Source organism: Neovison vison, chromosome 11 (genome assembly GCF_020171115.1).
Source record: "Neovison vison isolate M4711 chromosome 11, ASM_NN_V1, whole genome shotgun sequence".
NCBI classification, from domain to species: Eukaryota; Metazoa; Chordata; class Mammalia; order Carnivora; family Mustelidae; genus Neogale; species Neogale vison.
In genome coordinates, this window is record NC_058101.1 from 106,935,832 (window position 1) to 106,957,501 (window position 21,670).

The window sequence follows — 21,670 nt, forward strand, 5'->3', positions numbered from 1 at the left end:
AGACACACACACACACACAAATTACCTACCACAGTGCCTAGCATGTAAAAGGAACACAATACATATTTATTGAATGCACTGTCTGCCTAATCACCACATGCTGTCCTGGGATTGTGAATTGGGCAGCAGAATCTTGGAGCTGGTGGCAGCCTCCCTAAATATGTGGGACACACTCTATATGGTCTCCTTTTGTTAGAAGTCTTCCACCGAAGCTCCCTGTCTTTTACTGTGAGGTCCTGTTCCTTGAAGGCTATACTCTTCAAGCCATACTTAAGCACCATCAGTCAAGTTCTCAAACTTATTTTCGAGTTTGAACTCTAATCTAATCCGTCTCCTGGCTGGGTCTCCTGGCTCCATCTCCTAGTTCCCCTAAATCTTTTATTAGGCTTTTTCCTGGGTTCATTGTCCAATTCAGGAAGTAGGGGGAAAAAAAAACAACCCTGATATTGAAGGAATTAAGAAATATAATAGGAAGGCTGGAGGGTGAGAAATTTATTCAGCTCTCTGTTGTTCACAGAGAAGCAAGCTCCAATCTCTTTGCCCGGTTGGTCAGAGAAGGGACAGTAGTGAGCGGAGGTGACCTTCGGACAGAGGGAGATTGGCTCTTCATTCTGTCGTGGAGCAGGCAGGTCAGAAAGAAGCTGTTGGGCCATTGTCACGCTGTCCTCCCGCGCCTAGCATTCTCTCCTTTATTCTCCCAACCGAAGGGACCACAGTGGAGATCCGCCTTGGGCTTCAGGGCCCCGCACACACCCGGAGCACCAAGTGGATGTCGGATGATTGGAAGGAGCCAGAAGGGAGGTGTTGTGCCACCAGTCCTGACCACTGGCTGCGTGAGCCTGTGAACAGGGAAAAGGCGACCCTCTGCGGTGTATCTCCCGCCCCCTCCCTTCTCCCTGGAGATCGGCAGGGCAGTCCCGGGTGACTCAAAGTTGCTGGGGATCGCTTGGACTCCCGTCCCCCATCTCCTTGGCGAGCCCGCCCGGCACACTCAGCCACGTCCCTGACTCGCGACGCTCAGAAGCGGCCCCCTCCTCAGAAGGTGTGGATGCACGGGTGGGAAACACTGATAACCGCCACACTGCCCACAGAAAAAGCCCAGTAACAAAAAACCACCGTACACCCATCACAGGCGGAGCCCGACTCCCCAAGGTAAGTTGTTGATTCGTCGCCGTTTTGGCGATCCTCCCTGGACAGCTGCGGCAGCGACAGCGACAGCGACAGCGACAGCAGCTGTGCCGCGGGCCCCGGAGCTCCCCGAGCTCTTCCTTCCTCCGCCCTCTCTCGGTGCTTCTGACCGCCACCCCCTTCCCTCCTCTCCCTGCCTCCCTCCTTCTTGCCCTCTTGAGGGCCACGCACACACCCGGAGACACCCTCCGCGCTTGGCTACTCACACTGCGGCTTAACCCAGCCGACAACGCACAGCTGCCAAAGCCGCGCGGGGGAGTGTGCGGGGTCCAGGGGCCGATGCCAAATGGGCTTGCGGGGGGCAGAGTACAGCCCCTCTCCTCCCAGCCGCGACCCCCTCCCCATTCTCTTTCCCTAATCCGGGCCTGCCAGCAACAGCGACACCTGAGCGGGGACTGGGCGGCAGAGGCAGCAGGCCCACTGGCCTGGCAGCTGGGAGAAAACAGCGGGAGGCGGGGACGGCGAGGAGGAGCGGGAGGCGGGGCGAGCGGGGAGGCCGCTACCTAGCAGTGAATGACGCGCATCTCAGCCAATGCGTGCCACGAGCTTCGACGCCGGGGCGGGGAGTGGGGGGGGCCGGCTCCGCAGGGAGGTGGAGGCTGCCGGGGCGCTGGAGGCGGGGGCCGGGAGGAGGAAGGGGAGGAGGCGGAGGCGGGCGCGGTGGCGGAGGCGGCGGCGGCGGCGGCGGCGGAGGAGGAGGAGGGTAGGTTGCGCCCGGGACTGTGTCTGCCGAGCTCCACGGCTGTGCCTGTGTGAGTGAAGGAGCGGCGCGGGGAGGCAGAAAGGAGCGCGGGCGAGCGCAGCGGCGGGACGTCTCCGGCGGCCGCGGACGAGCGGTGGCGCTTGGTGTGGGGAAGCAGAGGCGGCAACAGCGGCAGCAGCAGCAGCAGCGGCGGCCGCCTTTCCGCCGCCGGGGACGCCGAGGCACGGCTGGTGGCACTGACATCGGCGGCCCTGCCTCTTCTCTCTCGCCCCCGGCCCTCCCATGTGATCGGTCTTAATCCCGGCAGAGTGCGCGCGTGGGGCTCCATTCCGCGGTGCCCGGTCTCCTTGCCAGGGTGGGTGCTCCTGTGTGCGCTTCTCCTCCCCATCCCCCTTCCCCCAAGAATAAAAGAAGAACCAAGAGGCGTGCTTAGAAAATAAATAAATAACCACCACACACGCGCAGCCCGGAGCGGAGTCGGCGGGGCTGGCGGCGGCGGAGGAGGAGTGAAGGCGGCGGCGGCGGCGAAGGAGGAGGAGGAGGAGGTGGTGGAGGAGGTGGAGGAGGAGGGACGCGCGAGAAGGCAGTAACTTTAAAGCCAGCTCAGAGCCCAGACCTCCAGCCGAGCGGTTTGCAGCGCGGCGGCGGCGGCGGCGTTGAGTGTCTGGCCCGCCGGTCCGGTCGGGGTGTGCAGTAGGACGGACGAGCAGCGCGTCGCTGTCCCCCGGCGGCTGGAGATGTCCGAGCCCAAGGCAATTGATCCCAAGTTGTCGACGACCGACAGGGTGGTGAAAGGTAAGCGGCGCGCCGCGGTCGCCCGGGTGCACCGTGTGCCGCAGGAACCCTCACGGCTTGCCTCCCCTCCCCCCGCCTCCGGTTCTCTCCTTGCTCCAGCCACGGACCTTCTAGGATATTGTGCAACCCTCGAACCCCCCTCCTTTGCGCGCCCTTCCCCCAAGCCTCTCACCCGGCCCCACTTGGGGCATTTTTATTTACGGGGGCGTCAGTTGGCAAATGGCTGAGCAGCGGGGAGGCGGCGGCGGGGGTGGCGGTGGCGGGAGGGGGCGCCCGGGGGGTGGTTGCTGGCAGGGTGTAGCTGCTGTGACAGAAATAGGAAGTGGGTGGCTGCTCGCAGGCTTGCATGGGATCGGGTTTATGATTTTCTTTTGCAGAGGGAGGGGTGATTTATGGCTTTTAAAAAATTAATATGGCATTTTTATGTGGCCGTGGCTTTCCACCGACTGCCTCGCTCGGGCAAGGATCTCTCGGCGCTCCATTGCAGCAATTCCCTCCGCGCCCCCTCCCCCTCCCCCTGAAAGGGCCTGCACAGGACTCGCGAGAGAGCGGGAGAGCGTGGGGGGAGCCCGGCGCTTCCTTCCGCGCGGGGCGGGGGCGGCCGCAGGCTGAGCGGGTGGCGGAGGGGACGCGCGGGGGCCGCGGGAGGCGGGGAACGACCTGAGAGCCCCGCCGCCGCCGCCCCGGGATTCCCCCGCAGGCCCTGAGAAAGACACGAAAAGCTGTTCTCCAACCTCCCTCGCCACCCGAGCCTTCCCCCGCCGACCTGTCATTGCTCTTGAATGGTTCCCCGCTGGAGCACACCTCCCGCGTGGTAACCTCACCCCTCTCGCTTCTTCCATGCCCTGGCACCCCCTTGTTAACGGGCTATTTGATTCCTATTATTGGCTCCTCTCCCAGCCCCGGGATCGTGTATACTCCTGCCCCTGGGTTTTCTATCGAAGAGAAGCCGGGTTGCGTGGGGGTGAGGAAGGGGACCGCCACTGGTCTTTCTTGCCCGGGAAAACCCGCCGTCCTCGTTGTGTTCCGTGGTGGAGTGGGGTAGGAACCATCCTCCGAATCCTGGAAGGATGGGGCAACGGAGCAGATCCGCCAGGATTAAGTAGTGTCCCTCGTCCCTGGTGCTAGGACCTGGAGCAGAGCGGGGATGGGGTCTGGGCTAGGCGCGCAAGGGGCCGCAGAAATTGGAAACAGCACTGTCTGGTGTGGCTTGTGTGTGTGCGTGTTGTGTGTAAAACTGAGATAGTATTTAATGCGGCCATGCAAGTAGAATGCAAGGCAATAAAGTCATTTGCCCCATGAGCACTTAGGTGAAGTAACTCAGCAGCCCTGAGACCATGAGACAGAAGGCCTGGGGTGTCCAAGCTGTTCATTGCTCCATGCACATTTGCTCAGTTTTTAAAGTTTGTGTGTGTGTGTGTGTGTGTGTGTGTATTCCTGGTGATGGGGGATATTGTGTTCTGTTTTTTTAAGAAAGAAAGAATAAAGTATCTTTTCTTGTTTTGTTTGTATTAGAATCATTACTGCTTGAATGCAGTATTCATAGACTCATCAAAATAAGGAGGAGATACCCTTGCAGTAATGACTGCAAGTAGGGCTATAGATGCATAGCTGTTCTTTCTGCACGCAGAGCTCCTCAGGTTGAAACAGTGAATTCAAATTCATTCAAAAGAACTAGGCTATGTATTAAGGTTTTCTGTTGACATTTTAAAAAATTACGACCTTTTGCTGAGCTATGGGAGTATCTCCCTAAAGTGTGAAGTTTAGGTGTAACTCCAATCTGTATGTTGAGATTGCCTGTTTTCAAAACAAGTAATGTAAAGCTTACGATTCAAAAGATAGCAGTAAATGTGTCAACAAATAAAAAACATTCATATGTGCACACATAAGTTCAGGTTCCCTGTTTTAAATCACAAAGTGTGGCTTCTCCCTGTAAATGTCAAGTTGTCAAGCAGGGAAGAAAGTAAAAATAATTGTCCATGCGTTCTGGCTTGGTGTCTTTACCAATTATTGTGAAGGAGCCCATTCATCCATTCCATGCCTATTTTGTCTTGCTTTTCCCAATGCTGTATTACAACATTTTTATAAATGACTCTTTATTGTAAGTACACCAACACCCCATAATTCCAAAAATATGATTTACATATTTTTGCAGAACTGAAATGCACATGTGGATAATATAGGAGCATAGGAAAGTCTCAAAATAGGAAAAGGTAATTTTGCATTTGTTTTGATAAGGATCTTGATATGAATTTTGAATGCGAAATTTTGTTTATAGAAAAGTTTTATTGATAAATTGTAATTTTAAGGTGGGGATGCTATTTTTCTTATGCTTTCTTAGAGACTTTATATTGTTGGCTTAAAAGGTATTATCGAAAGGTGGATCCAACATTTTGTCTCATTTATGATTTTTATAACTAATTGTTCGAAATGGTAGTCTATTTTGATTATCAGTTCTCTAAGAAATAGTATTTCCCCACTTATACACATGTTTAGTGAGTAGAGAGTGCATGTATAATGAATGGAAAACAGATGACCAAATGATTTTTTTGAATTTACAAAATTAGATAAGACATAGTTCATGGAACCATGACTTGAAATTTTGTTAGAACTTAATCTCAGTGGTCTGAGATTGACTCTTTAATGCAGGGAAAGGATTATCCTTGAGAAAATTTTGTGTTCCTTAAGCTTTCTCTCCTTTTACAAAGTACAGATAGTAGTATTTGGTTACATATAGAAAAAAGTATTTGGGTCATTATTACCATGGCATGCCATGGTGTTTGTTTACAGTTATCTGCATTAGTGTCATCTGGCTTTTGTTGTATAACAAATTGCTATTTACAAATAAAGCTGTGCTTGTGGTTTTGTTTGTAGTAATACCATGATGTGACGGCTTTCTTGATTTGTACTTCCAGAATGCAACTTTAGAAAGGTAGGTTGAGTTTAAGTCTCAACTAACTATGCAATTTTTCAGGTTCGTAGCATCTTCTAGAGTGTGTTCAGAACCCGTGATCAGTTTTCCAAATTTTAAAAATGAAAGGGAATGGCAGCATTGGAGACAAAAAGCATTCATTTAGGTTACCTCAGGAAAAAAGTTACTTCATTTAGCAAAACTGGTGCTGTTTCATTTTGACTGTTCTTGGGTAAAAACAATGGAAAGTATAAAAATTCATAGACAAGATCTTGGTAATGCCCTTCATTGGAAATCAGAATAATTTGATCCATTTACTGTTTTGCATTTTTTTAAAGAAACAAAATATATGTATAGCTATATGGCAAAAGATGGAGGGCAGTAAATAGAAGAATAACCACTGTCCCGGCTTTCCGCCAGCACACCACGTAGTCTGGATTTTCTCTGAAGCGGTGCTCCACAGGCCTGGTTTCAAACTTTGGCTTTTGTTCATTTCTCCCTGCCTGTTCCTGCCTTTAACTCCTCGACTGGCCCTAACACTCCTTATTGGCTATAGAACTTTGCTACACAAAAGTCATACACTTAGAGGAAATTAAATTGTATGTGATGAGTGTCTTGCTTTGTTGCATCGCTTTCCCTTCCCTTTGTTCCTATCTCTAAGTATTTTCCAATGGGCCTCTTACCTTAACCCAAACTGATTTTGACAGTAGAAATTCCAGATACCATGGCAGGTTGATGGGGGGTAAATTCCTGGGAGGAATTTTGGGGAATTTCTCAAAAACTGTAGGTAGGGAATTTGTGCTGTGTGTCAGGTTACTTTTGGCTGTGGGGAATTAAAACAAAACAAAACAAAACAAAACATGCTGTCTTTTTCTGTATTGCCACCTTATATACTATTTGTGAAGACAAAATACACATAGGGAAATTCTGGAAAGGTATCTAAGATCATATAATCATGAAGCTGGTAGCTAAGCAAAATATTAAATAAATAAGGATTCAAGCCACCAGTGTTTCTAGCTGAATGAGATAGTAATACTGCTTAAGAAGAAAATAAAAATATGCTACATAAGTAATCATCATCATTTTTGGATTTTGAAACAAAGTATTAACTAATGCCATTTCTTTGTGGTGTGTCAAGAAGAGCTCATTGTGAATTTATTTTACTTAGGTTTATTATCATCAGTTCAGTTATTCCGTGTATATTCTATGTATCTGGTTTTCCATTTGAGTATAGTAAAACCTCATTAATTCAGTGTTTGGTGGCTAAATTTACATCAGCACTGGATGTGAAGAAAGGGGTCTGCTAATCTAATTAATACTATAAACAACACGATTTGGGCATGGTTAATATACTTAACAGATTCTTTTCAGGACATACTGAATAGCATGTCAATTAATGCTATTAATTACAAATTAGATTAATCTATTCATTAGTATTTTCTTTCAGGATTTCTACTATAAAGTAAAAATAACAAAAATGCATGGTTTTCAACACATTTTGTAAACTTAAGGCTTAAAGCATTTTGTAAACTTAAGACTCTGATTCAGGGAAATTCCAGTGATTCTAAAATGCCATCTATTAGAAGATTAACATGTAAAAAATAATATTTTTTGGAAACTGGAGGAAAGAACCTCTACTTTAAATGAGCCATGTATTTTAAGACATCCAGTATAAAATGTGAAAAAAGTAACGCCTTAGAATCTAGTTAGAGATTTACTCCAACATTTGTTTGTATTAGTTTAAAAATATGCCTTTTTAAGTCTATTTTGTGTTTTAAGTCTCTTTGTTTCTTTAAGTATGACCTGTTTTTCTTTATAATCTTAGAAATATGAAATATGACTCTGATATACTGTATGCTTGTAACTTTTGTAATTGGACTCTTACACTTTTCCATATCTTTTCTGTGTCAGCCATGTGTAAAGTTGGAACTAATTATGAAACCAAATAAAGAATCCATTTAGAGTGACCTCATTGGAAAATAGCATTTTTCTAGATATACCCTCCTTTTAGCAAATCCAGTTAAATTACAATTGGAAAGTTTTGTGAAAATATTGGACACCATACTATAGAGAACTATAGAGAATGATGGTGATTCATGATCTGGAACCTTGGTAAATACTAAGAAATCGTATTGTTACTCTTTTAGCAACTTTCTTGATATTCAAGAGAGATACAGTGAGATTTGGAATTCCATCTTTCTGTAATTGCCCTGTTATATTTGATAAGTCACAGGCTATTTTCCTCAAATGTAAAATTGTACTCTCCATTCACTTGTGAGAACTAGAGGATCCTCAAGTGGAATTTGAGAGACCAAGTGGTCATGCTTGCTCCCCTTGCCTGGGAATGGCAATTTGTCACTGCTGACACAGAATTACAAATGAGCATGTGTTAATGTATTTTCAGGGTCACTCAAGAATAGTCAGAACGATTAATATTGAAATCTGTGAATGCCTTGGGTCTGCAACAGTAGCTTATGGTGGCATTTATTTTATAGTTGAAGAAATGGAGACAGAATAGATAGAATGGTCGGTCACAGGTGGGACTAGAATGCAGGTAAGTGTAAGCACATTCTTTCCTTTAGCAGAGATGCTCTTCTCTCTTGAAAATCTGTTTGAAACTGTGACTTCTTTTGGTGTATTGAAGCTATCACATTTTATTTCAAACTTAATTTTACTGAATTACTAGCTATATAAAATAACTGTAATAGAATCTGATTTTAGCAGAAATATAAATTCTGATGATAAATGTTATAATCTGGTTTGATCATGGCATGAGGTTTACTAAACGAAAACTGTTAAACATTATTTTCTGTTCATATATGTACACGGAAATACCATATTCTCCTGCTAAAAAGGTTTTTTTACTTTTATTTTGAAGGTTGTTATCATAAGCCTCTTTGTCTGAAATACAGATAAATGGCCCATACCGTTGGCCTGGTTTGAGAATTTTATTAATTTCTAAAGAACAATCAAATGAAAATACCAGCCAACACTTCTTAGGGTTTTATTCCTTTTTCAAAAATAGTCATCAGGTGGGAATGTAGACAATGAAACACGATTTCAATTTATAAACTAAGTCTTTAGTAGTCTTGATATTTGCAGTATTTTTAACTCATTTTATTTTTTACTGTATTTTCATCTTCTGTCTTCACGCAGGCTGTATCATTGATAAGCCATCAATTATATTTCATATGAAGTCAAATAAAACATTTCATATTTCTTTACTGTCAGGTGTTCTGAATAATGGCTTAAATCAGCTGGACTGTCAGTTTGAGGACTTAGACCTATGGCTGGGATCTCAAATCCATTTCACAGATGTACATGCAGTAGCCGAAACCTTGAAATTAAAAACAAAAACCAAGGAAGCAGTAATCGGTTATGAAATTACTACATTTTTGGAATTAGATGTATTCTTTGTAAGACCATCTTAGAGAAAAATAGAATTTTCTGTTTATCTTCTTATTACTTCCTTAATCCATGCTTTTGCCTCACAGCAAAATATGACGGTCTATCTGACTTTCTATGAACTATCTCCTGGAATTGGAAATTCTGCGAATGTCTGCAGAAGCCTAACAAACAGATACCAGAGATTTATGTTTGCAACTGCCTCAGATTATGACATACCACCTTACAGAGTTGTCAGTTTACAGTTATAAACCAGAAGAATGATGGTTGATGTTGAGACAGAGTTTTATTTATATGGAGCTAAATTTAAAAAAATCCCACCAGCTCTAAGGTTCTAAGACTTGGAGTCTCTTCCTAGAGTATCTGTCTAGATCCACTTTATTTTTTTCTCTTTTCGGGGAGGAGCTACTACTTCTGATTTAAAATATTCATTTGTCTCCATGTAGCATTCGAACGTTTAGGAGGCTCTAATACGTCATTGTTTAAACTGTATCTTCCAGGATGCTGCATATGCTTGGAAGGTACATCAAATTATTTGTTAATATGTCTGTTCAGAGTTTTAGTTTGAAAACTATGGTCATTGAACCAATGGGGCCTGGCTCAGTGCCTTGCTTCTTATGCACTGAATCACTTGTCCGATGACTTTGGACATTGCACAGTTCTCATGTGTGCCTCTTAAAGCAATAAATGGAGACAGATTATATGTTTATTTTGAGCTCAGTATATTCTGATTCTTTATAAATGATTCTATATGATGACTGTATGGCTAATTGGAATGCTTTGTTCTCCAGCCATATCAGGAAATACAGTATGAGGAGGAGGTATTAATAAGGTGATATAATTAGGTGGAGGGCAGTTTTGTTGTTTGGTCATTTGGACTGGCTTTATGCCAGTTGAGTTTAAAAGGCTAAATCCTTTTCACCATGACAGAGTAGTTTGAACTTGAAAGCTTTCTTTCAGTTTTTGTTGTATTTCTCTATAGACTGATCAGTTTTTGACAGGTGAGAAGAAATATGTTAATCACTCAGTGTTTGACATATTGGGTGATAAATATTTTTTAATTATTGTTTAGATTTGGACTTGAAGAGAAAAGGACCTGGCAAATTCCATGAAAACTAACAAACAAAACCAAGACCAGAAAAAAACCCTCTTCCTTTGTTTACATCTCAATTTATCATTTTCTGTAATGCTTTTATAATTTAGAAATGCAGCCTTCTTCAGCATAACCTCCTGCCCTCCTCTGGCCCCCAAAATGTCACTGGATTCTATCCAGGTAGGAAGATATATGGGCTATGAGAAGTTAAAAAAATGTGGCACCAACTCTGCTGACTCCTTATATTCTGCTAAGTGGGCTTTAAGCCATCCGGTGACATTTGTTTTTAAACATCCTGTAAGCTATGCCATATTATCAAATTAAATTAAAAACACAATATATTCTCTTACAGTGACAGAACCTGAGTCAGGACTTCCAAGTTTGTGTTATTATTGTTATTATTATTTTGTTTTTTACAAAGGAATTAAAAATTTTTTTCATTACACCTGGCATTGTTGGTCTGCTGTGCATATTAATGTCAATAAAGTACTTGCGTCCCTTCTCTGTGTGGGTTTGATTATTGTCATGGTAACAGTTCAGTTGTCATCACTTAATTCTCATCATTTAGCCTTGGTTCAGATGTCGCCTCCTCTGGGACCCACATCTCCTGGTATCTTCAGTTGGAGTAAAGGGACTCAGCCTCTTCATTGTCACAGAGGACACCTTGAATAGAGCATGCTCTGTGAAGATTTGTTTACCTGTCTGTCTCCTTCCCAGGAAGTGGAGAGCCCAAGAGAGTGGGGCCTGGCTTTACTTATCTTTGTATGTTTAGCCCTGGTACAATGCCTACTATAGATTAGACCCTCCATACGTGGTTGCTAAATGAACAGAATAACCGATAAAGGGAAAGAGGGATTTAATTTCTAAATTAGAGGGTTCTTTTCTATTTTGAAATTTTGTGGATCTCGAATCATGGGCAGCTCCCAAACTTCTGGTGAGTTTCTGGATTCTCAAGCGCCAGTCTTGTAGAAGGGTGTTTTCACCCGAGTTTTTGAAATGCTTTCTTTTGTTAGTTGAGTTTGTATGTTTTTGCCCTAAAGACAACCGAGGGAAGCATAACTAGCAGGAGTGGCTTACCCCCAGGATGTGCTTGGTTTTCAGGGGCTTATTGTCAGTTACAGGGCGTGGAGGTCAAGTTTCTCGAGGAGGGTGATTTTTTCTTCCCAGAGGAAGACTGGTGATGATACCAAGTTGAAGGAGAACTGCTATGACAAGCCTTTGGGAGGCTCGGATTAGACTGCCCAATTATATTGCTTGCTTAGAAAAACACACAAAAGAGCTAATACATTTAGGAAACAGAACAGAGATGTGAAACCTGCTTGTAGGCCTACGAAAGAGATGTCTATGTAGTACTAATAAAAAATCTTCAGGCACATCACGTGAGTATAGGCTGCTGGTGAGTCACCTCTCCTGATCGCTCAGCCCTGGGGTCCACATCAGCTGGGAGGGGGTATGATGAGGCATCTGCTCTCAGTCTGTTCCTTACAAGAGACCATGGACCTACTAGCCCAGACTTGGTCAAATGCCTCTCTGCTAAAGGAGGCTGCCAGGGCTTTCCAAGCTCCCATTTATGGACTAGGATTTCATCTGTTTCTCTAGGGCAAAAATACTTTTTCTTCAAGGAGTGGAAGGCTAGGGAAACGGTAGTTTCCCACATAAAATCACATCATTGTCTACTTCTGCCCATTTGCATTCAGCAGTCAGGAGGTGATACCTCTGGTACCTTCACCTCTGGTCAGAACTCTACCTAAGTGTACTCTCATTTGACATGAACTTTCAGAAACAGGTGTAGAAAACTTCCAGTATCTTTAAAAAGAAAAAAAAGTTTCCTCCCCCTTTCCCAAGTGATGAAAGAACTTAAAATTATGATAGGAACTGAGACATTGTTCAGTCTGAATAAGAAGAGGTTGACTGGTAATTTAACTATAGATTATAGGTATTAAAATTTCTTTCTACAGTGGATCACACTCATACATTATTACCACTAGCAATTGAATAAGAGGAAACATGATTGGGAAGGAGCCAGGATTTAGGTGATTTTTTTTTTTTTTTTTTTTTTTTTTTTGAGAGCAGTTAGGGACATTTAAGACTGGCACGGATTATGGGGAAACTTCTGAATGGAGAGAATAAAGGATTCTCATTTATTTGGATTGTAAATATGATCTAAATCTGAAATTATGAAATTCTGAAGCTGGAAGAAACTTTGGAAATCCACTCATCTGGCTTGAAGCCAGTCCTCCCAATTCTGTAGGGTGAGAGGGACGGAGAAGGAAAACTTCTAAACCAAAGAAAACGAACAAGCCAAACTGAGATTTTGAAGGTACAATAGTGACCTCACCCAGGCCATCCCCATTGTGGAATGTCCTGTCCAGCCTCTGGGGTGGGTGGTAATCCCACTGTTTCATGAACACATGTTGTGAGGAGCTCCTACTTACTAAGACCTGCTCTCATTTCTGCTTGCCAGAGTATTTCCTTAGGGTTGATACCAGTCTAATGCCCTGGAGTACACAGTCATTATTCCTAGCATTGCCCCACAGAGTTCCATGAAATGGGCCCCATCTGTTTTTCATAAGAGAGCTTATTTGATATTAAAAACAACTTTTATGTTCTTAAGTCTTCTAGCTGTACCCTATGTGACATCATTTCTGGGTCTTTCCCCAGCCCAGTAGCCTTTCTCTAAAACCATGCAGGTTGTTAAGGTCTTTGGAAAATGGAGAAGTGTGATAAGATAAATCTTAACTAAGCTATTTTCACTGAACCTCCATCACCTTGAGCTTGATTGCCTAAGCCCTCTGCTCTGCTCTTCTGTGTCCTTATGCTGACCCTTAACCTTCCTGAAACTCTAGTCCTTCACTGGTGGTCCCAGTCTTGTATGCATCTCCTGATGCCCGTTGGCTGGGTGCAGACTGCCACTGCCAGGATGCTCCTACTTCTGTCCTTTCTATTGAAATTCCCCTCTGTTGTATCCTCTCCCAGGACTGCAGCTTTCAGGTGTCAAATACCTAACCTGCTCCATAAGTAGAGCTTTCCAGAACACCTGAGTAGCAGATGCATGACTTTCTGGAGGTGTTGCTTTCATTTTACTTGCTTTTATTTGTAATATAAGCCAATAATAAGGACAGTAAGATTGACATGTCGGTGCCGTTAGCGTGGTAACGGAGGAAGGCCAGGTCCCTTGTTTACTTTGCAAGTCACACCACCATGAAGGCAGCTCAGCATCCCACTTGCCTAGAGCCAAACCTGCCTCCTCTGCCACCCAATTTTTGAAGGTGGGTGATAAACAGCTCCTATGGCCATTGAGTTTGGCTAACCCAGTGAGTTCGATTGTAATTGGATAACTCGCTTAGGTTTCACTGAGGCCTAAAAGAGGCCAGTGCCTTCCAACTATGGTGTCACAACACATTTCTGTGTTACACTCAGCTGTGAGGTATTAACAGCTCCTGACAACAACGTACAAAAGTTTGCAAATGACTTATTTTAAAATACCTATATAAAAACGAGGCTGGATTCATGTTCAACCCTAAGATATTGCTTTCCCCTTGCATTCTTATATGTTTCCTCATGCAGGAGAGGAAGGGACAGAGCTGCAGCTGTTGCGGGGATCTTGCATTACGTGTAGTCTTCTTGATCTTCTGGTGCACCTCTGATCACAGTGGGACTTCTGCATCCCTATAACCCTTGAAGTGTTTGCTCTGTTCCAATGAACATTTTTGAGGAAAGTTTCTTAGAGTCTGGATTCATGCATGCTTGTGTTTTGTGCAAGGGAATGTCATGTCCTATGCATCTCGACAGAAAGGCTGGCACACACGGTCAGATTGTACCTTCACTAGCAACATCTGTCGATCGGATAGATCTTGAAACACATAGGGAGGCACCTCTGGGGTGATTTCAGCATGTTCTATGCAACCTTGTCTCCTCAAATATTTCCCAGGGGCCATGCCCAAAATACTAGGATTAGTTATTTAGTATGAGCTTGGCCTTCTTTGAAAGATGTTTCATAAGTAACTGATCTTTAAAAAATAATTTGGTGAATGGACTAAATTTTTCTTGGCCTTTGGGTGGTACTGAATTCAAGAAGAATCCTGTGTTTCAGGAGACTTTTTGAGAGTAAATGTTCATGTCTCCTTTTGAAGAATTCATATCCCATGCTTCTTATATCACTCAATTTTCTATCTGCTCACCTCAAGGGTGATAGAATTGTAACATCCCAGTTGGCAAATGGATTAAATAATCCAATATTGAGTATCAAATGGCTGTTAAAAATATTTCCTTCACTTATCAGGCCATTCATCTCCCCATCCATCTGTCCATCCTGTCCATGCATGCGTCACTGCTTGCCTAGCTCTGTGGTATGTGCTCAGTACTTCAAGTAGGGGAACTCTGAGGTTGCTATCGTGTGTGTGTGTGTGTGTGTGTGTGTGTGTGTGTGTGTTTGGGGGAAAGGAGGAACAAATCACAACATAAGTGGTAATTACTGTAATAGCAGAAGACGCAATGTGCTGTGGAGTGCAGGGAAGGGAGTGATTAACTGTCTTCCTAGATTGTGCTTTCATTTTTTGGCAAAAATAAGTGGAATCCATGTTAATTTTTTCCTATATGTATTAAATATAAGCACAATGTCAGGACATGGGCTTATTTGTAAACGAGGATGGCATCAAAGGAACTACAAAAGGGATGATGAGTGTATGTGGAATTCTGCAGCTCTTACAGTTTACCTGTGAGCAAGGTGTAAGAGAAAGAATCATGAGTTGTAGAAGGTGGAAGAGGCTATAAAAGTCAACTAGTTCAACTGTCTTCCAAAACAAAACAAAACAAAACACCCTTCCTATTAAATGGTTAATAGCCCCCCCGCATCCCAGAATATTTACAGTGATGAATAGGCAGCATGGGAGTGTGAAAAGAACATTGGCTTACAGTTTGATAATACCTGCACTTACATTCTGCTTTCTCTGTGTGCCTGCTGTGTGTCTACGGGAAAGTCATGGAACAACCCTGAACCCATTTTTCTTACTGAAAAGTGGAAAGGATGGTATTAACTTTGCAAGGTTATTGTTACTATGAGAGGAATTGTATTTGAAATGCATGGCTTACTGCCTGCTCAAAAGAAGTCCTTAATACATGTTAGGCATTGTGGGTGGTTTTTTGTTTGTGTGTTTTAATTGTTGGAGAGCTCCTTTGAAAGCAAAGCTTTTCGCTTCTAGAAGTAATGTGCATTAATGTATTCCTCACCTCCTACCCATTGTCAAATCAACTGCAGTTTTAGGTCCTCTGCTGTTGAGGCTAGCAAAGGTCACCAATGACTGTCCAGTTGCTGGCTTCTCTGGAATTTGACATAATGGGCCTCCTCTTCGTTCTTAAAAGGTTGTCTTCATTGGCTTTCATGGATTTCCTCTTTGACTTGTTTGCCAGCTCCTCTCCACTGACTCCTAAATGTTGATGTTCCTTTTCTTTTTGTAAGTTCTTCCAGGCAATTTCATCTCCTTACACACATAGGATTGACTACTGCTTCTAGGCTGATGAGTAACACCTCTATATTTGTAACCTAATCTTTTCTCTGGAGCATTCTCTCAAACGCTATACAGAACAGTTGCTGTGGATGGGTATGGTGAAAATAAAGTGGGGTATTGCTTTGCCTGTGTTTTCTAGCCTGGTTGACGTTACCATTGTCCATCCAGGTTAATTAAACCTGTCATTAAGTTCAGGTCTTCTAACTATTTCACCTAGTACTGTAGTAGCTTCCTAACATTAGTCTTTTTGCTTTCAAACTTGTCCCTTCTCATAAATTAATTTTCCCATATTGGCACTAGAGGAATCATTTAGAAATGTACATCTGGAAAAAAATAAAAATGAACATTTGATTATGCTAATCCCCTATTTGGTTGTTGACCTTTTTCTTAGTGGTTTGTTGCAACTCTTTATGTATTATGGAATTTGACCCCTATTGCATGAAATTTGAAAATAGGTTTAATATAGCATGTCTTACATTGTACTGCATTTAAGTCTCTGCAATTTATTAGAATATAAATTCTTGAGAGAGAACATTTTTTTATTTATAGGTGTATTCGGAATGCTTATCTGTGTTTTGGTCTATATCAAGTTGATTGAGCTAAACTGAACTACTTCAAAATGCCAATGATACTTTCCATGGCCTTGTATTTGCTTTACCTCTATATGGACCAGTCTAGCCCGTTATTGTGTCCTTCTGTGTAAAACTTCTCTGATCTCAGGCACAGCTGTCTGCTATACTTCTTATACTTTGTACATACAATATATAATAAACATTTGTAACAAAATTTTTTCTTTGTGAAATTACCCAGGAAGGCCTAATCTACTTCATCTCCCCAGTGCTTAGTATGATGCCTGGCACATAATTAATCATATTATTCCATCCCTCCCCTTCCCCAGCAAACAAATTGATTGGAAAAGATATATCTGTGCATCACAAATCCATAATGATTCTAGTACTTCCATTTTCTCCCCTTTTCTAGTATCATATTTTTTATTAATGTATTCAAGTTAGATTATTTTTCCTAGTACTCTTCACTTCTGGAATACTTGACCTCCTCTTCCTCCTCCCCAGGCATGTTCATGTAAATCTATTAAGCCAAGTCTCCTTCACTCTGGATTTTGTCATTATTTCATGCAATTCTAAGCACAACAGTTAAAGGAATACCTTGGTTTGATTTAAATCTTGCTTACTTTGTCGTTGGTTCTAGCCTTTTTAGATCTTTAATTTAAACATTTGGATCCTCTTACTTCTTCTTTTTAGTTATTTGCCCCAAAAATGTCCTTAGTGGATTTTCCTAGGTCTTATACCTAAACCTGGCAACCAAATGAATTTTTGGAGCCATTCAGTTTAGATGAGTAAGTTCACAAAATCTTTATTTTCGGTTCTGTATATGTAACATGGGAAAAAATCCCACCTGTGTTAATAAAGAAGCTTGTGGCTTCTGTACCAAAAAAGGGAAATGCTTGAATAATTGATTGTCCTTGATCTTTTTCTTATCTAATTAGTGTATTTTTCTATGACTATACTTGGAATGATACATTTTTAGAAAATGTCCAATGCTTTTGCCTACTCTCAGATGTATTTTAATCTTTGTCATTTTAGGCAGTAGAAGAAATGAATTTTTAAGGGATAATGATTAGAGGCTTGGTGTCTTTATTGTTGGCATTTGTTTTGTAATATATTACATTGCAATTATATTTGAAGGAAATACTTTAACTTGTTAGCTACTTTGCTTCTTCACAGAATCTTACTCAAAGTAAGTAAATAAGTAATCTTGCCTTTATATATTTTTAAGGTTTTTATTCTAAAAACATTAATATTAATGTATATGGCCTGCACATGTATTACATAATTTTATCCTTCCAATAACTCTGAGGCTAGGAGAGATGCCGCACCTTTTGAAGGTCACACAGCAAGTAAATAGTGGAGCCAGTATTTGGATTCCAACAGTCTTGACTCCAGATCCTGGGCTTTTACCACCATACACACAAGGTCAAATTCATTAGGTAGCATCAACGAATTGATAGAAAATAGACTTTATTAAGGATTTGTTTTTATATAAAATACTGTCACTGTATTTTATATCTACTGTCATTTGTATCTACTAAAATGACTGCTGGCCGTCATTTTAGTAGATTATCATTGGATTGTTCTGTGAGAGAAAAATCTTGCACTTTTGTGGGGCAAGTATTTCTGCTTCCTTTTTAGGAATAGATAGCCAGGGCTCACCAACAACGGGACTAGACTGTTAGCTAGTCTTTGCTTGCTTTACTGACTTAATCGTGGTGTTACAGAACAAACTAATATAAAACATAGGAAATGCTGTGAGTTACATAAGGAAGGTATTTTTATTAGACCTTGACAAGGTTTTTTGTCCAAGTTAAAACTATGAAAAAAAAAAAGATTCAGCTATTATAGGTGCTGTTGGCCTTTGTTATAGAGACTTTGCTTCTTCATATTCATTTTCATATTTTTGTCACTAAAGCAAATAAAGGAAGCCACATAGCTAAAGTGAAAGCCACTTCAAGGAGACGTCACATGAAACATTTTGAGGAGGGAGTTATGTGGTTTCATTGTGACATTTTAGATGAAAATGCAAATTGTTTTGAGATCAGAATTTTTTCATTTACTACTTATAACTCTTCTGTACTATAACGAATGTTTGGGACTAGCCTAGTTACACTTTTCAACTGATGTTGTAATTATTTAAAGGCAAGGGTGATGATTCAGATCCAGAATTTTGATGCTTCTCTGAGGCAGTTAAGTAAATTTATTTCTTTTTTCACATGATTGCTAAACAGATTTCTGATCCAACTGAACCTGGTTTGACTGATTTTGAGAAGTCCTGTGATTGAAATAGTTGTAGTCACAGGCTTAGGTGGAAAAGATTTAGCACCCTGCCTTGATTCCCTGAGTCTGTAAATTCAGGGAGCTTCAATTTCATTCTGAGGCCTCTGGGTTTCCTTTGCTTCATTGCTAATACCCCCTGTATGTGGGAAAATTTCTTCCCTGCTGGAATCAGCTTGGGTTCATATTTCCTTTTCCTATCCGTATTTCCCCCTGTGACATTTTTGTGAACCTTGGACTTCAAATATGACCTTTATTTGACGGTTGTTTAAAGGTGTTCATTAACACGTAGAAGAAAAAAAAAATTGAATAACTTTGATTCTTAGATACCAGTACAACTAGGGTGTTTTATTGACAATTCTTGTTTTGTTAATTTATACATATTGAAGTGTAAGGCATTTCATGGCCTGAAAAAAACAAAATACATATTACAACTTTTTGCTGTGTGTGTTTATTTTAATCCTTGGCCTAGACTTTGACTGAAATAAGCTTTACCATTTAAGGAAGTTGGTACTGAGATATGATTATACCTAGGGCTTATTATTGTACACATAGATAGTTAGAATGTTATTAGTATAGGAAAAAATACCAGGTAAGTCTGTATTTAGAAAGGAATATCTAAGTAAAATAACCAATGACTAAGCATTCTGTTTGTGCCTGATGTGAACAATATGAGCAATATGTAAGAAATATACTTTTTAAATATGGCTTTCATTTTATTTTATCTTTTCAGTGTTCCAAGATTCATTGCTTATATAAAATTAAAAAGAAAAAAAGAAAGTGGAAGCAAAAAAAAAAAAAAATATATATATATATATGGTTTTCATTTGTATCCTACCACTGAAATTATGAAATAGAGGATTAACTAAGAGAGTGCCTCTTTTGAGAATTCCCGTAGTAAGTACAGCTTCCAAACTCACCTATTTTTGCTTTTTCTTGAACTAATGAAGGAGGCTAACATACTTGTAGTACATCCCAGATTGTAAAGTTTTTTTCTTGCGGAGGAGAGCAGGTCTCTCAGAGTCCCATTCAGTCACAATATTTGATTACAACTCAATTGGAATAGACAAAAGTGAGACTCAGTATGGCCTTGCTTCTTCATATTCTGAAAAAATGGAAATGTGCATAAATTATTTTCAGTATGGCCACTATTTTTAATAATTTCTCCTTTTACTCTTGTGCTAAACTGTGTAGTATGAAATTGTGCATTTTCCTTCTGTGCAGGGTGTCCAACTATGAGGTTCTGTGAATGGTTTCTTTCTGGAATGATGGAGTTGTCTTCAATAATGGATATTTTAAAATTATTATATAATCATTTGTAATTACATTACAGATAATAAAGGTACCATCTGCTTTTATTTGAACTTCTGTCCTATGAAGAGAAAGCACCAGAAGTGATATTTTGCTTTTGATTATTTAGCATGTATTCAAGACATTGCCTGCTATCCCCAGCTACTGTTCAGAGAATTTTCATAAATGAAGGGAGTGAGTGGGAGGAAAAGCTGTGTTGCTTGTATTTGGGGTAATAGTGAAGCAGTTAGAAGTGGTGTCTATCTATAGGTCACCCTTAGTTGATTTGTGTTGTCATGCAAGAAACTTTTTAATGTATTTATCTCAGGACACACATTCTGGAGAATTCACTATACGCTACTTTTTGCTCGCCCTTTCTCCCTTTCTTTTCCTTTCCCTTCCCCCTTTCCTCCTTCCCTTCCTCCCTCCTTCCCACTCTCCTTCCTCCTTCCTTCCTTTTTAAAGTCTTAATTATTTAAGTAATCTCTACACCCATTGTGGGGCTCAAACTCACTACCCCAAGATCAAGAGTTGCACCCTACTCCAACTGAGCCAGTCAGGCACCCCATACTCATTGCTATTTCTGAAGGAATCTGGTTTAGAATGTTAAGAAAGAGGTAATGGAAAGGACTGGTATGGTAGGGTGAAGACACTCTCATCAGTCTTCACAGCCCCACTTGTCTCTATTTTAGAAACATTTTGGGGTGCCTGGGTAGCTCAGTGGGTTAAAGTCTCTGACTTCGGCTCAGGTCATGATCCTGGGGTCCTGGCATCGAACCCGACATCAGGCTCCCTGCTCAGCCGGGAGCCTGCTTCCCCCCCTCTCTCTGCCTGCCTCTCTGCCTACTTGTGATTTCTGACGGTCAAATAAATAAATAGAATCTTTTTTTTTTTTTTTTAGATTATTTATTTATTTGACAGAGAGATCAGAAGTAGGCAGAGAGGCAGACAGAAACAGAGAGAGGAGGAAGCAGGCTCCCCGCTGAGCAGAGAGCCCGATGCGGGACTCGATCCCACGACCCTGAGATCACGACCGGAGCCGAAGGCAGCGGCTTAACCCACTGAGCCACCCAGGCGCCCTAAATAAATAGAATCTTAAACAACAAAAAAAATTTAAATAGAAACATTTTATCATTCTCGTTACTTCTCTTTAAACTGACGCATTAGGTTAAAATTAAATTTATATTTATGATGTGGCCTGCTTGGTGTCGGTTATTTATTTATTTTTAAAATGCCGTTTCCTTTAATTCCTGTAGTCATCCTCATAAGGCAGTTAATGGGGCATCCTGTTCAACTGAAGAGGACAGAGGGGGTCAGAGAAGTTATTTCTTCATCATCACAGAACTAATCACTGGTGAAGCCAAGATCCAAAAACAGAACATTTAAAACTTATTTTGAAGGATATGCAAGCATACATAGAAGTTGGAAGAAGAGAGCCATTAACCCCATGTGCCTGTTCCACAGGTTAAGCATTGAGATCCCACATTTCACTACATTCGGTTTACCTATACCTTTCTTCTTTTCTTTTACTTTCTTTCTTTTTTTTTTTTTTAAAGATTTTATTTATTTATTTGACAGGCAGAGATCACAAGTAGGCAGAGAGGCAGGCAGAGATGGGGGGAGAGCAGAGATCCAGATGTGGGGCTCGATCCCAGGACCCTGGGATCATGACCTGTAAACCACTGAGCCACCCAGGCGCCCCTTCTTTTCTTTTTCTTTGCTGAAATATTTTAAAGTTCATCCCAGATATCATGTTATCGACAGTGCAAATTTCAGCTCGAGAGCAAGTGTTGTATCTCTGTACCAGATGTTCTAAGTAGAGGAGAGAATGACATAATATGAAGACTGAACTAGTGGAAGCCATGTTTTTCCAGAAAACAAGTTAAATATCTTGTGTTGAGTTTTTTTGATATGGGTCATCGTCATTTG

At 41.7% G+C, this 21,670-nt stretch overlaps 1 protein-coding gene and 2 long non-coding RNA genes across 4 annotated transcripts in view; 2 read left to right on the forward strand and 1 right to left on the reverse strand.

Moving 5' to 3' along the window:
- Positions 1-477: 477 nt before the first annotated feature.
- LOC122889341 lies at positions 478-1,601 on the reverse strand. The gene is made up of 2 exons (XR_006380888.1): positions 1,395-1,601; positions 478-839 (listed from the first exon to the last, which is right to left on the reverse strand). It is a non-coding gene; the product is annotated as an uncharacterized LOC122889341 (long non-coding RNA).
- Positions 1,602-2,481: 880 nt separating this feature from the next.
- PPP3CA (protein phosphatase 3 catalytic subunit alpha) overlaps positions 2,482-21,670 on the forward strand; it is a 325,304-nt gene continuing 306,115 nt past the window's right edge. The window contains exon 1 of one of the 2 annotated variants that reach the window (XM_044224402.1): positions 2,482-2,686. In XM_044224402.1, coding sequence (XP_044080337.1) covers positions 2,629-2,686 — 58 coding nt within the window. In that variant the 5' untranslated portion in view covers positions 2,482-2,628. The remainder of the gene's footprint in view (positions 2,687-21,670) is intronic. The other variant, XM_044224401.1, reaches the window with a different exon arrangement.
- Positions 4,443-10,597, forward strand: LOC122889340. Its single transcript, XR_006380887.1, has 4 exons — positions 4,443-4,899; positions 5,561-5,618; positions 8,093-8,151; positions 10,075-10,597. It is a non-coding gene; the product is annotated as an uncharacterized LOC122889340 (long non-coding RNA).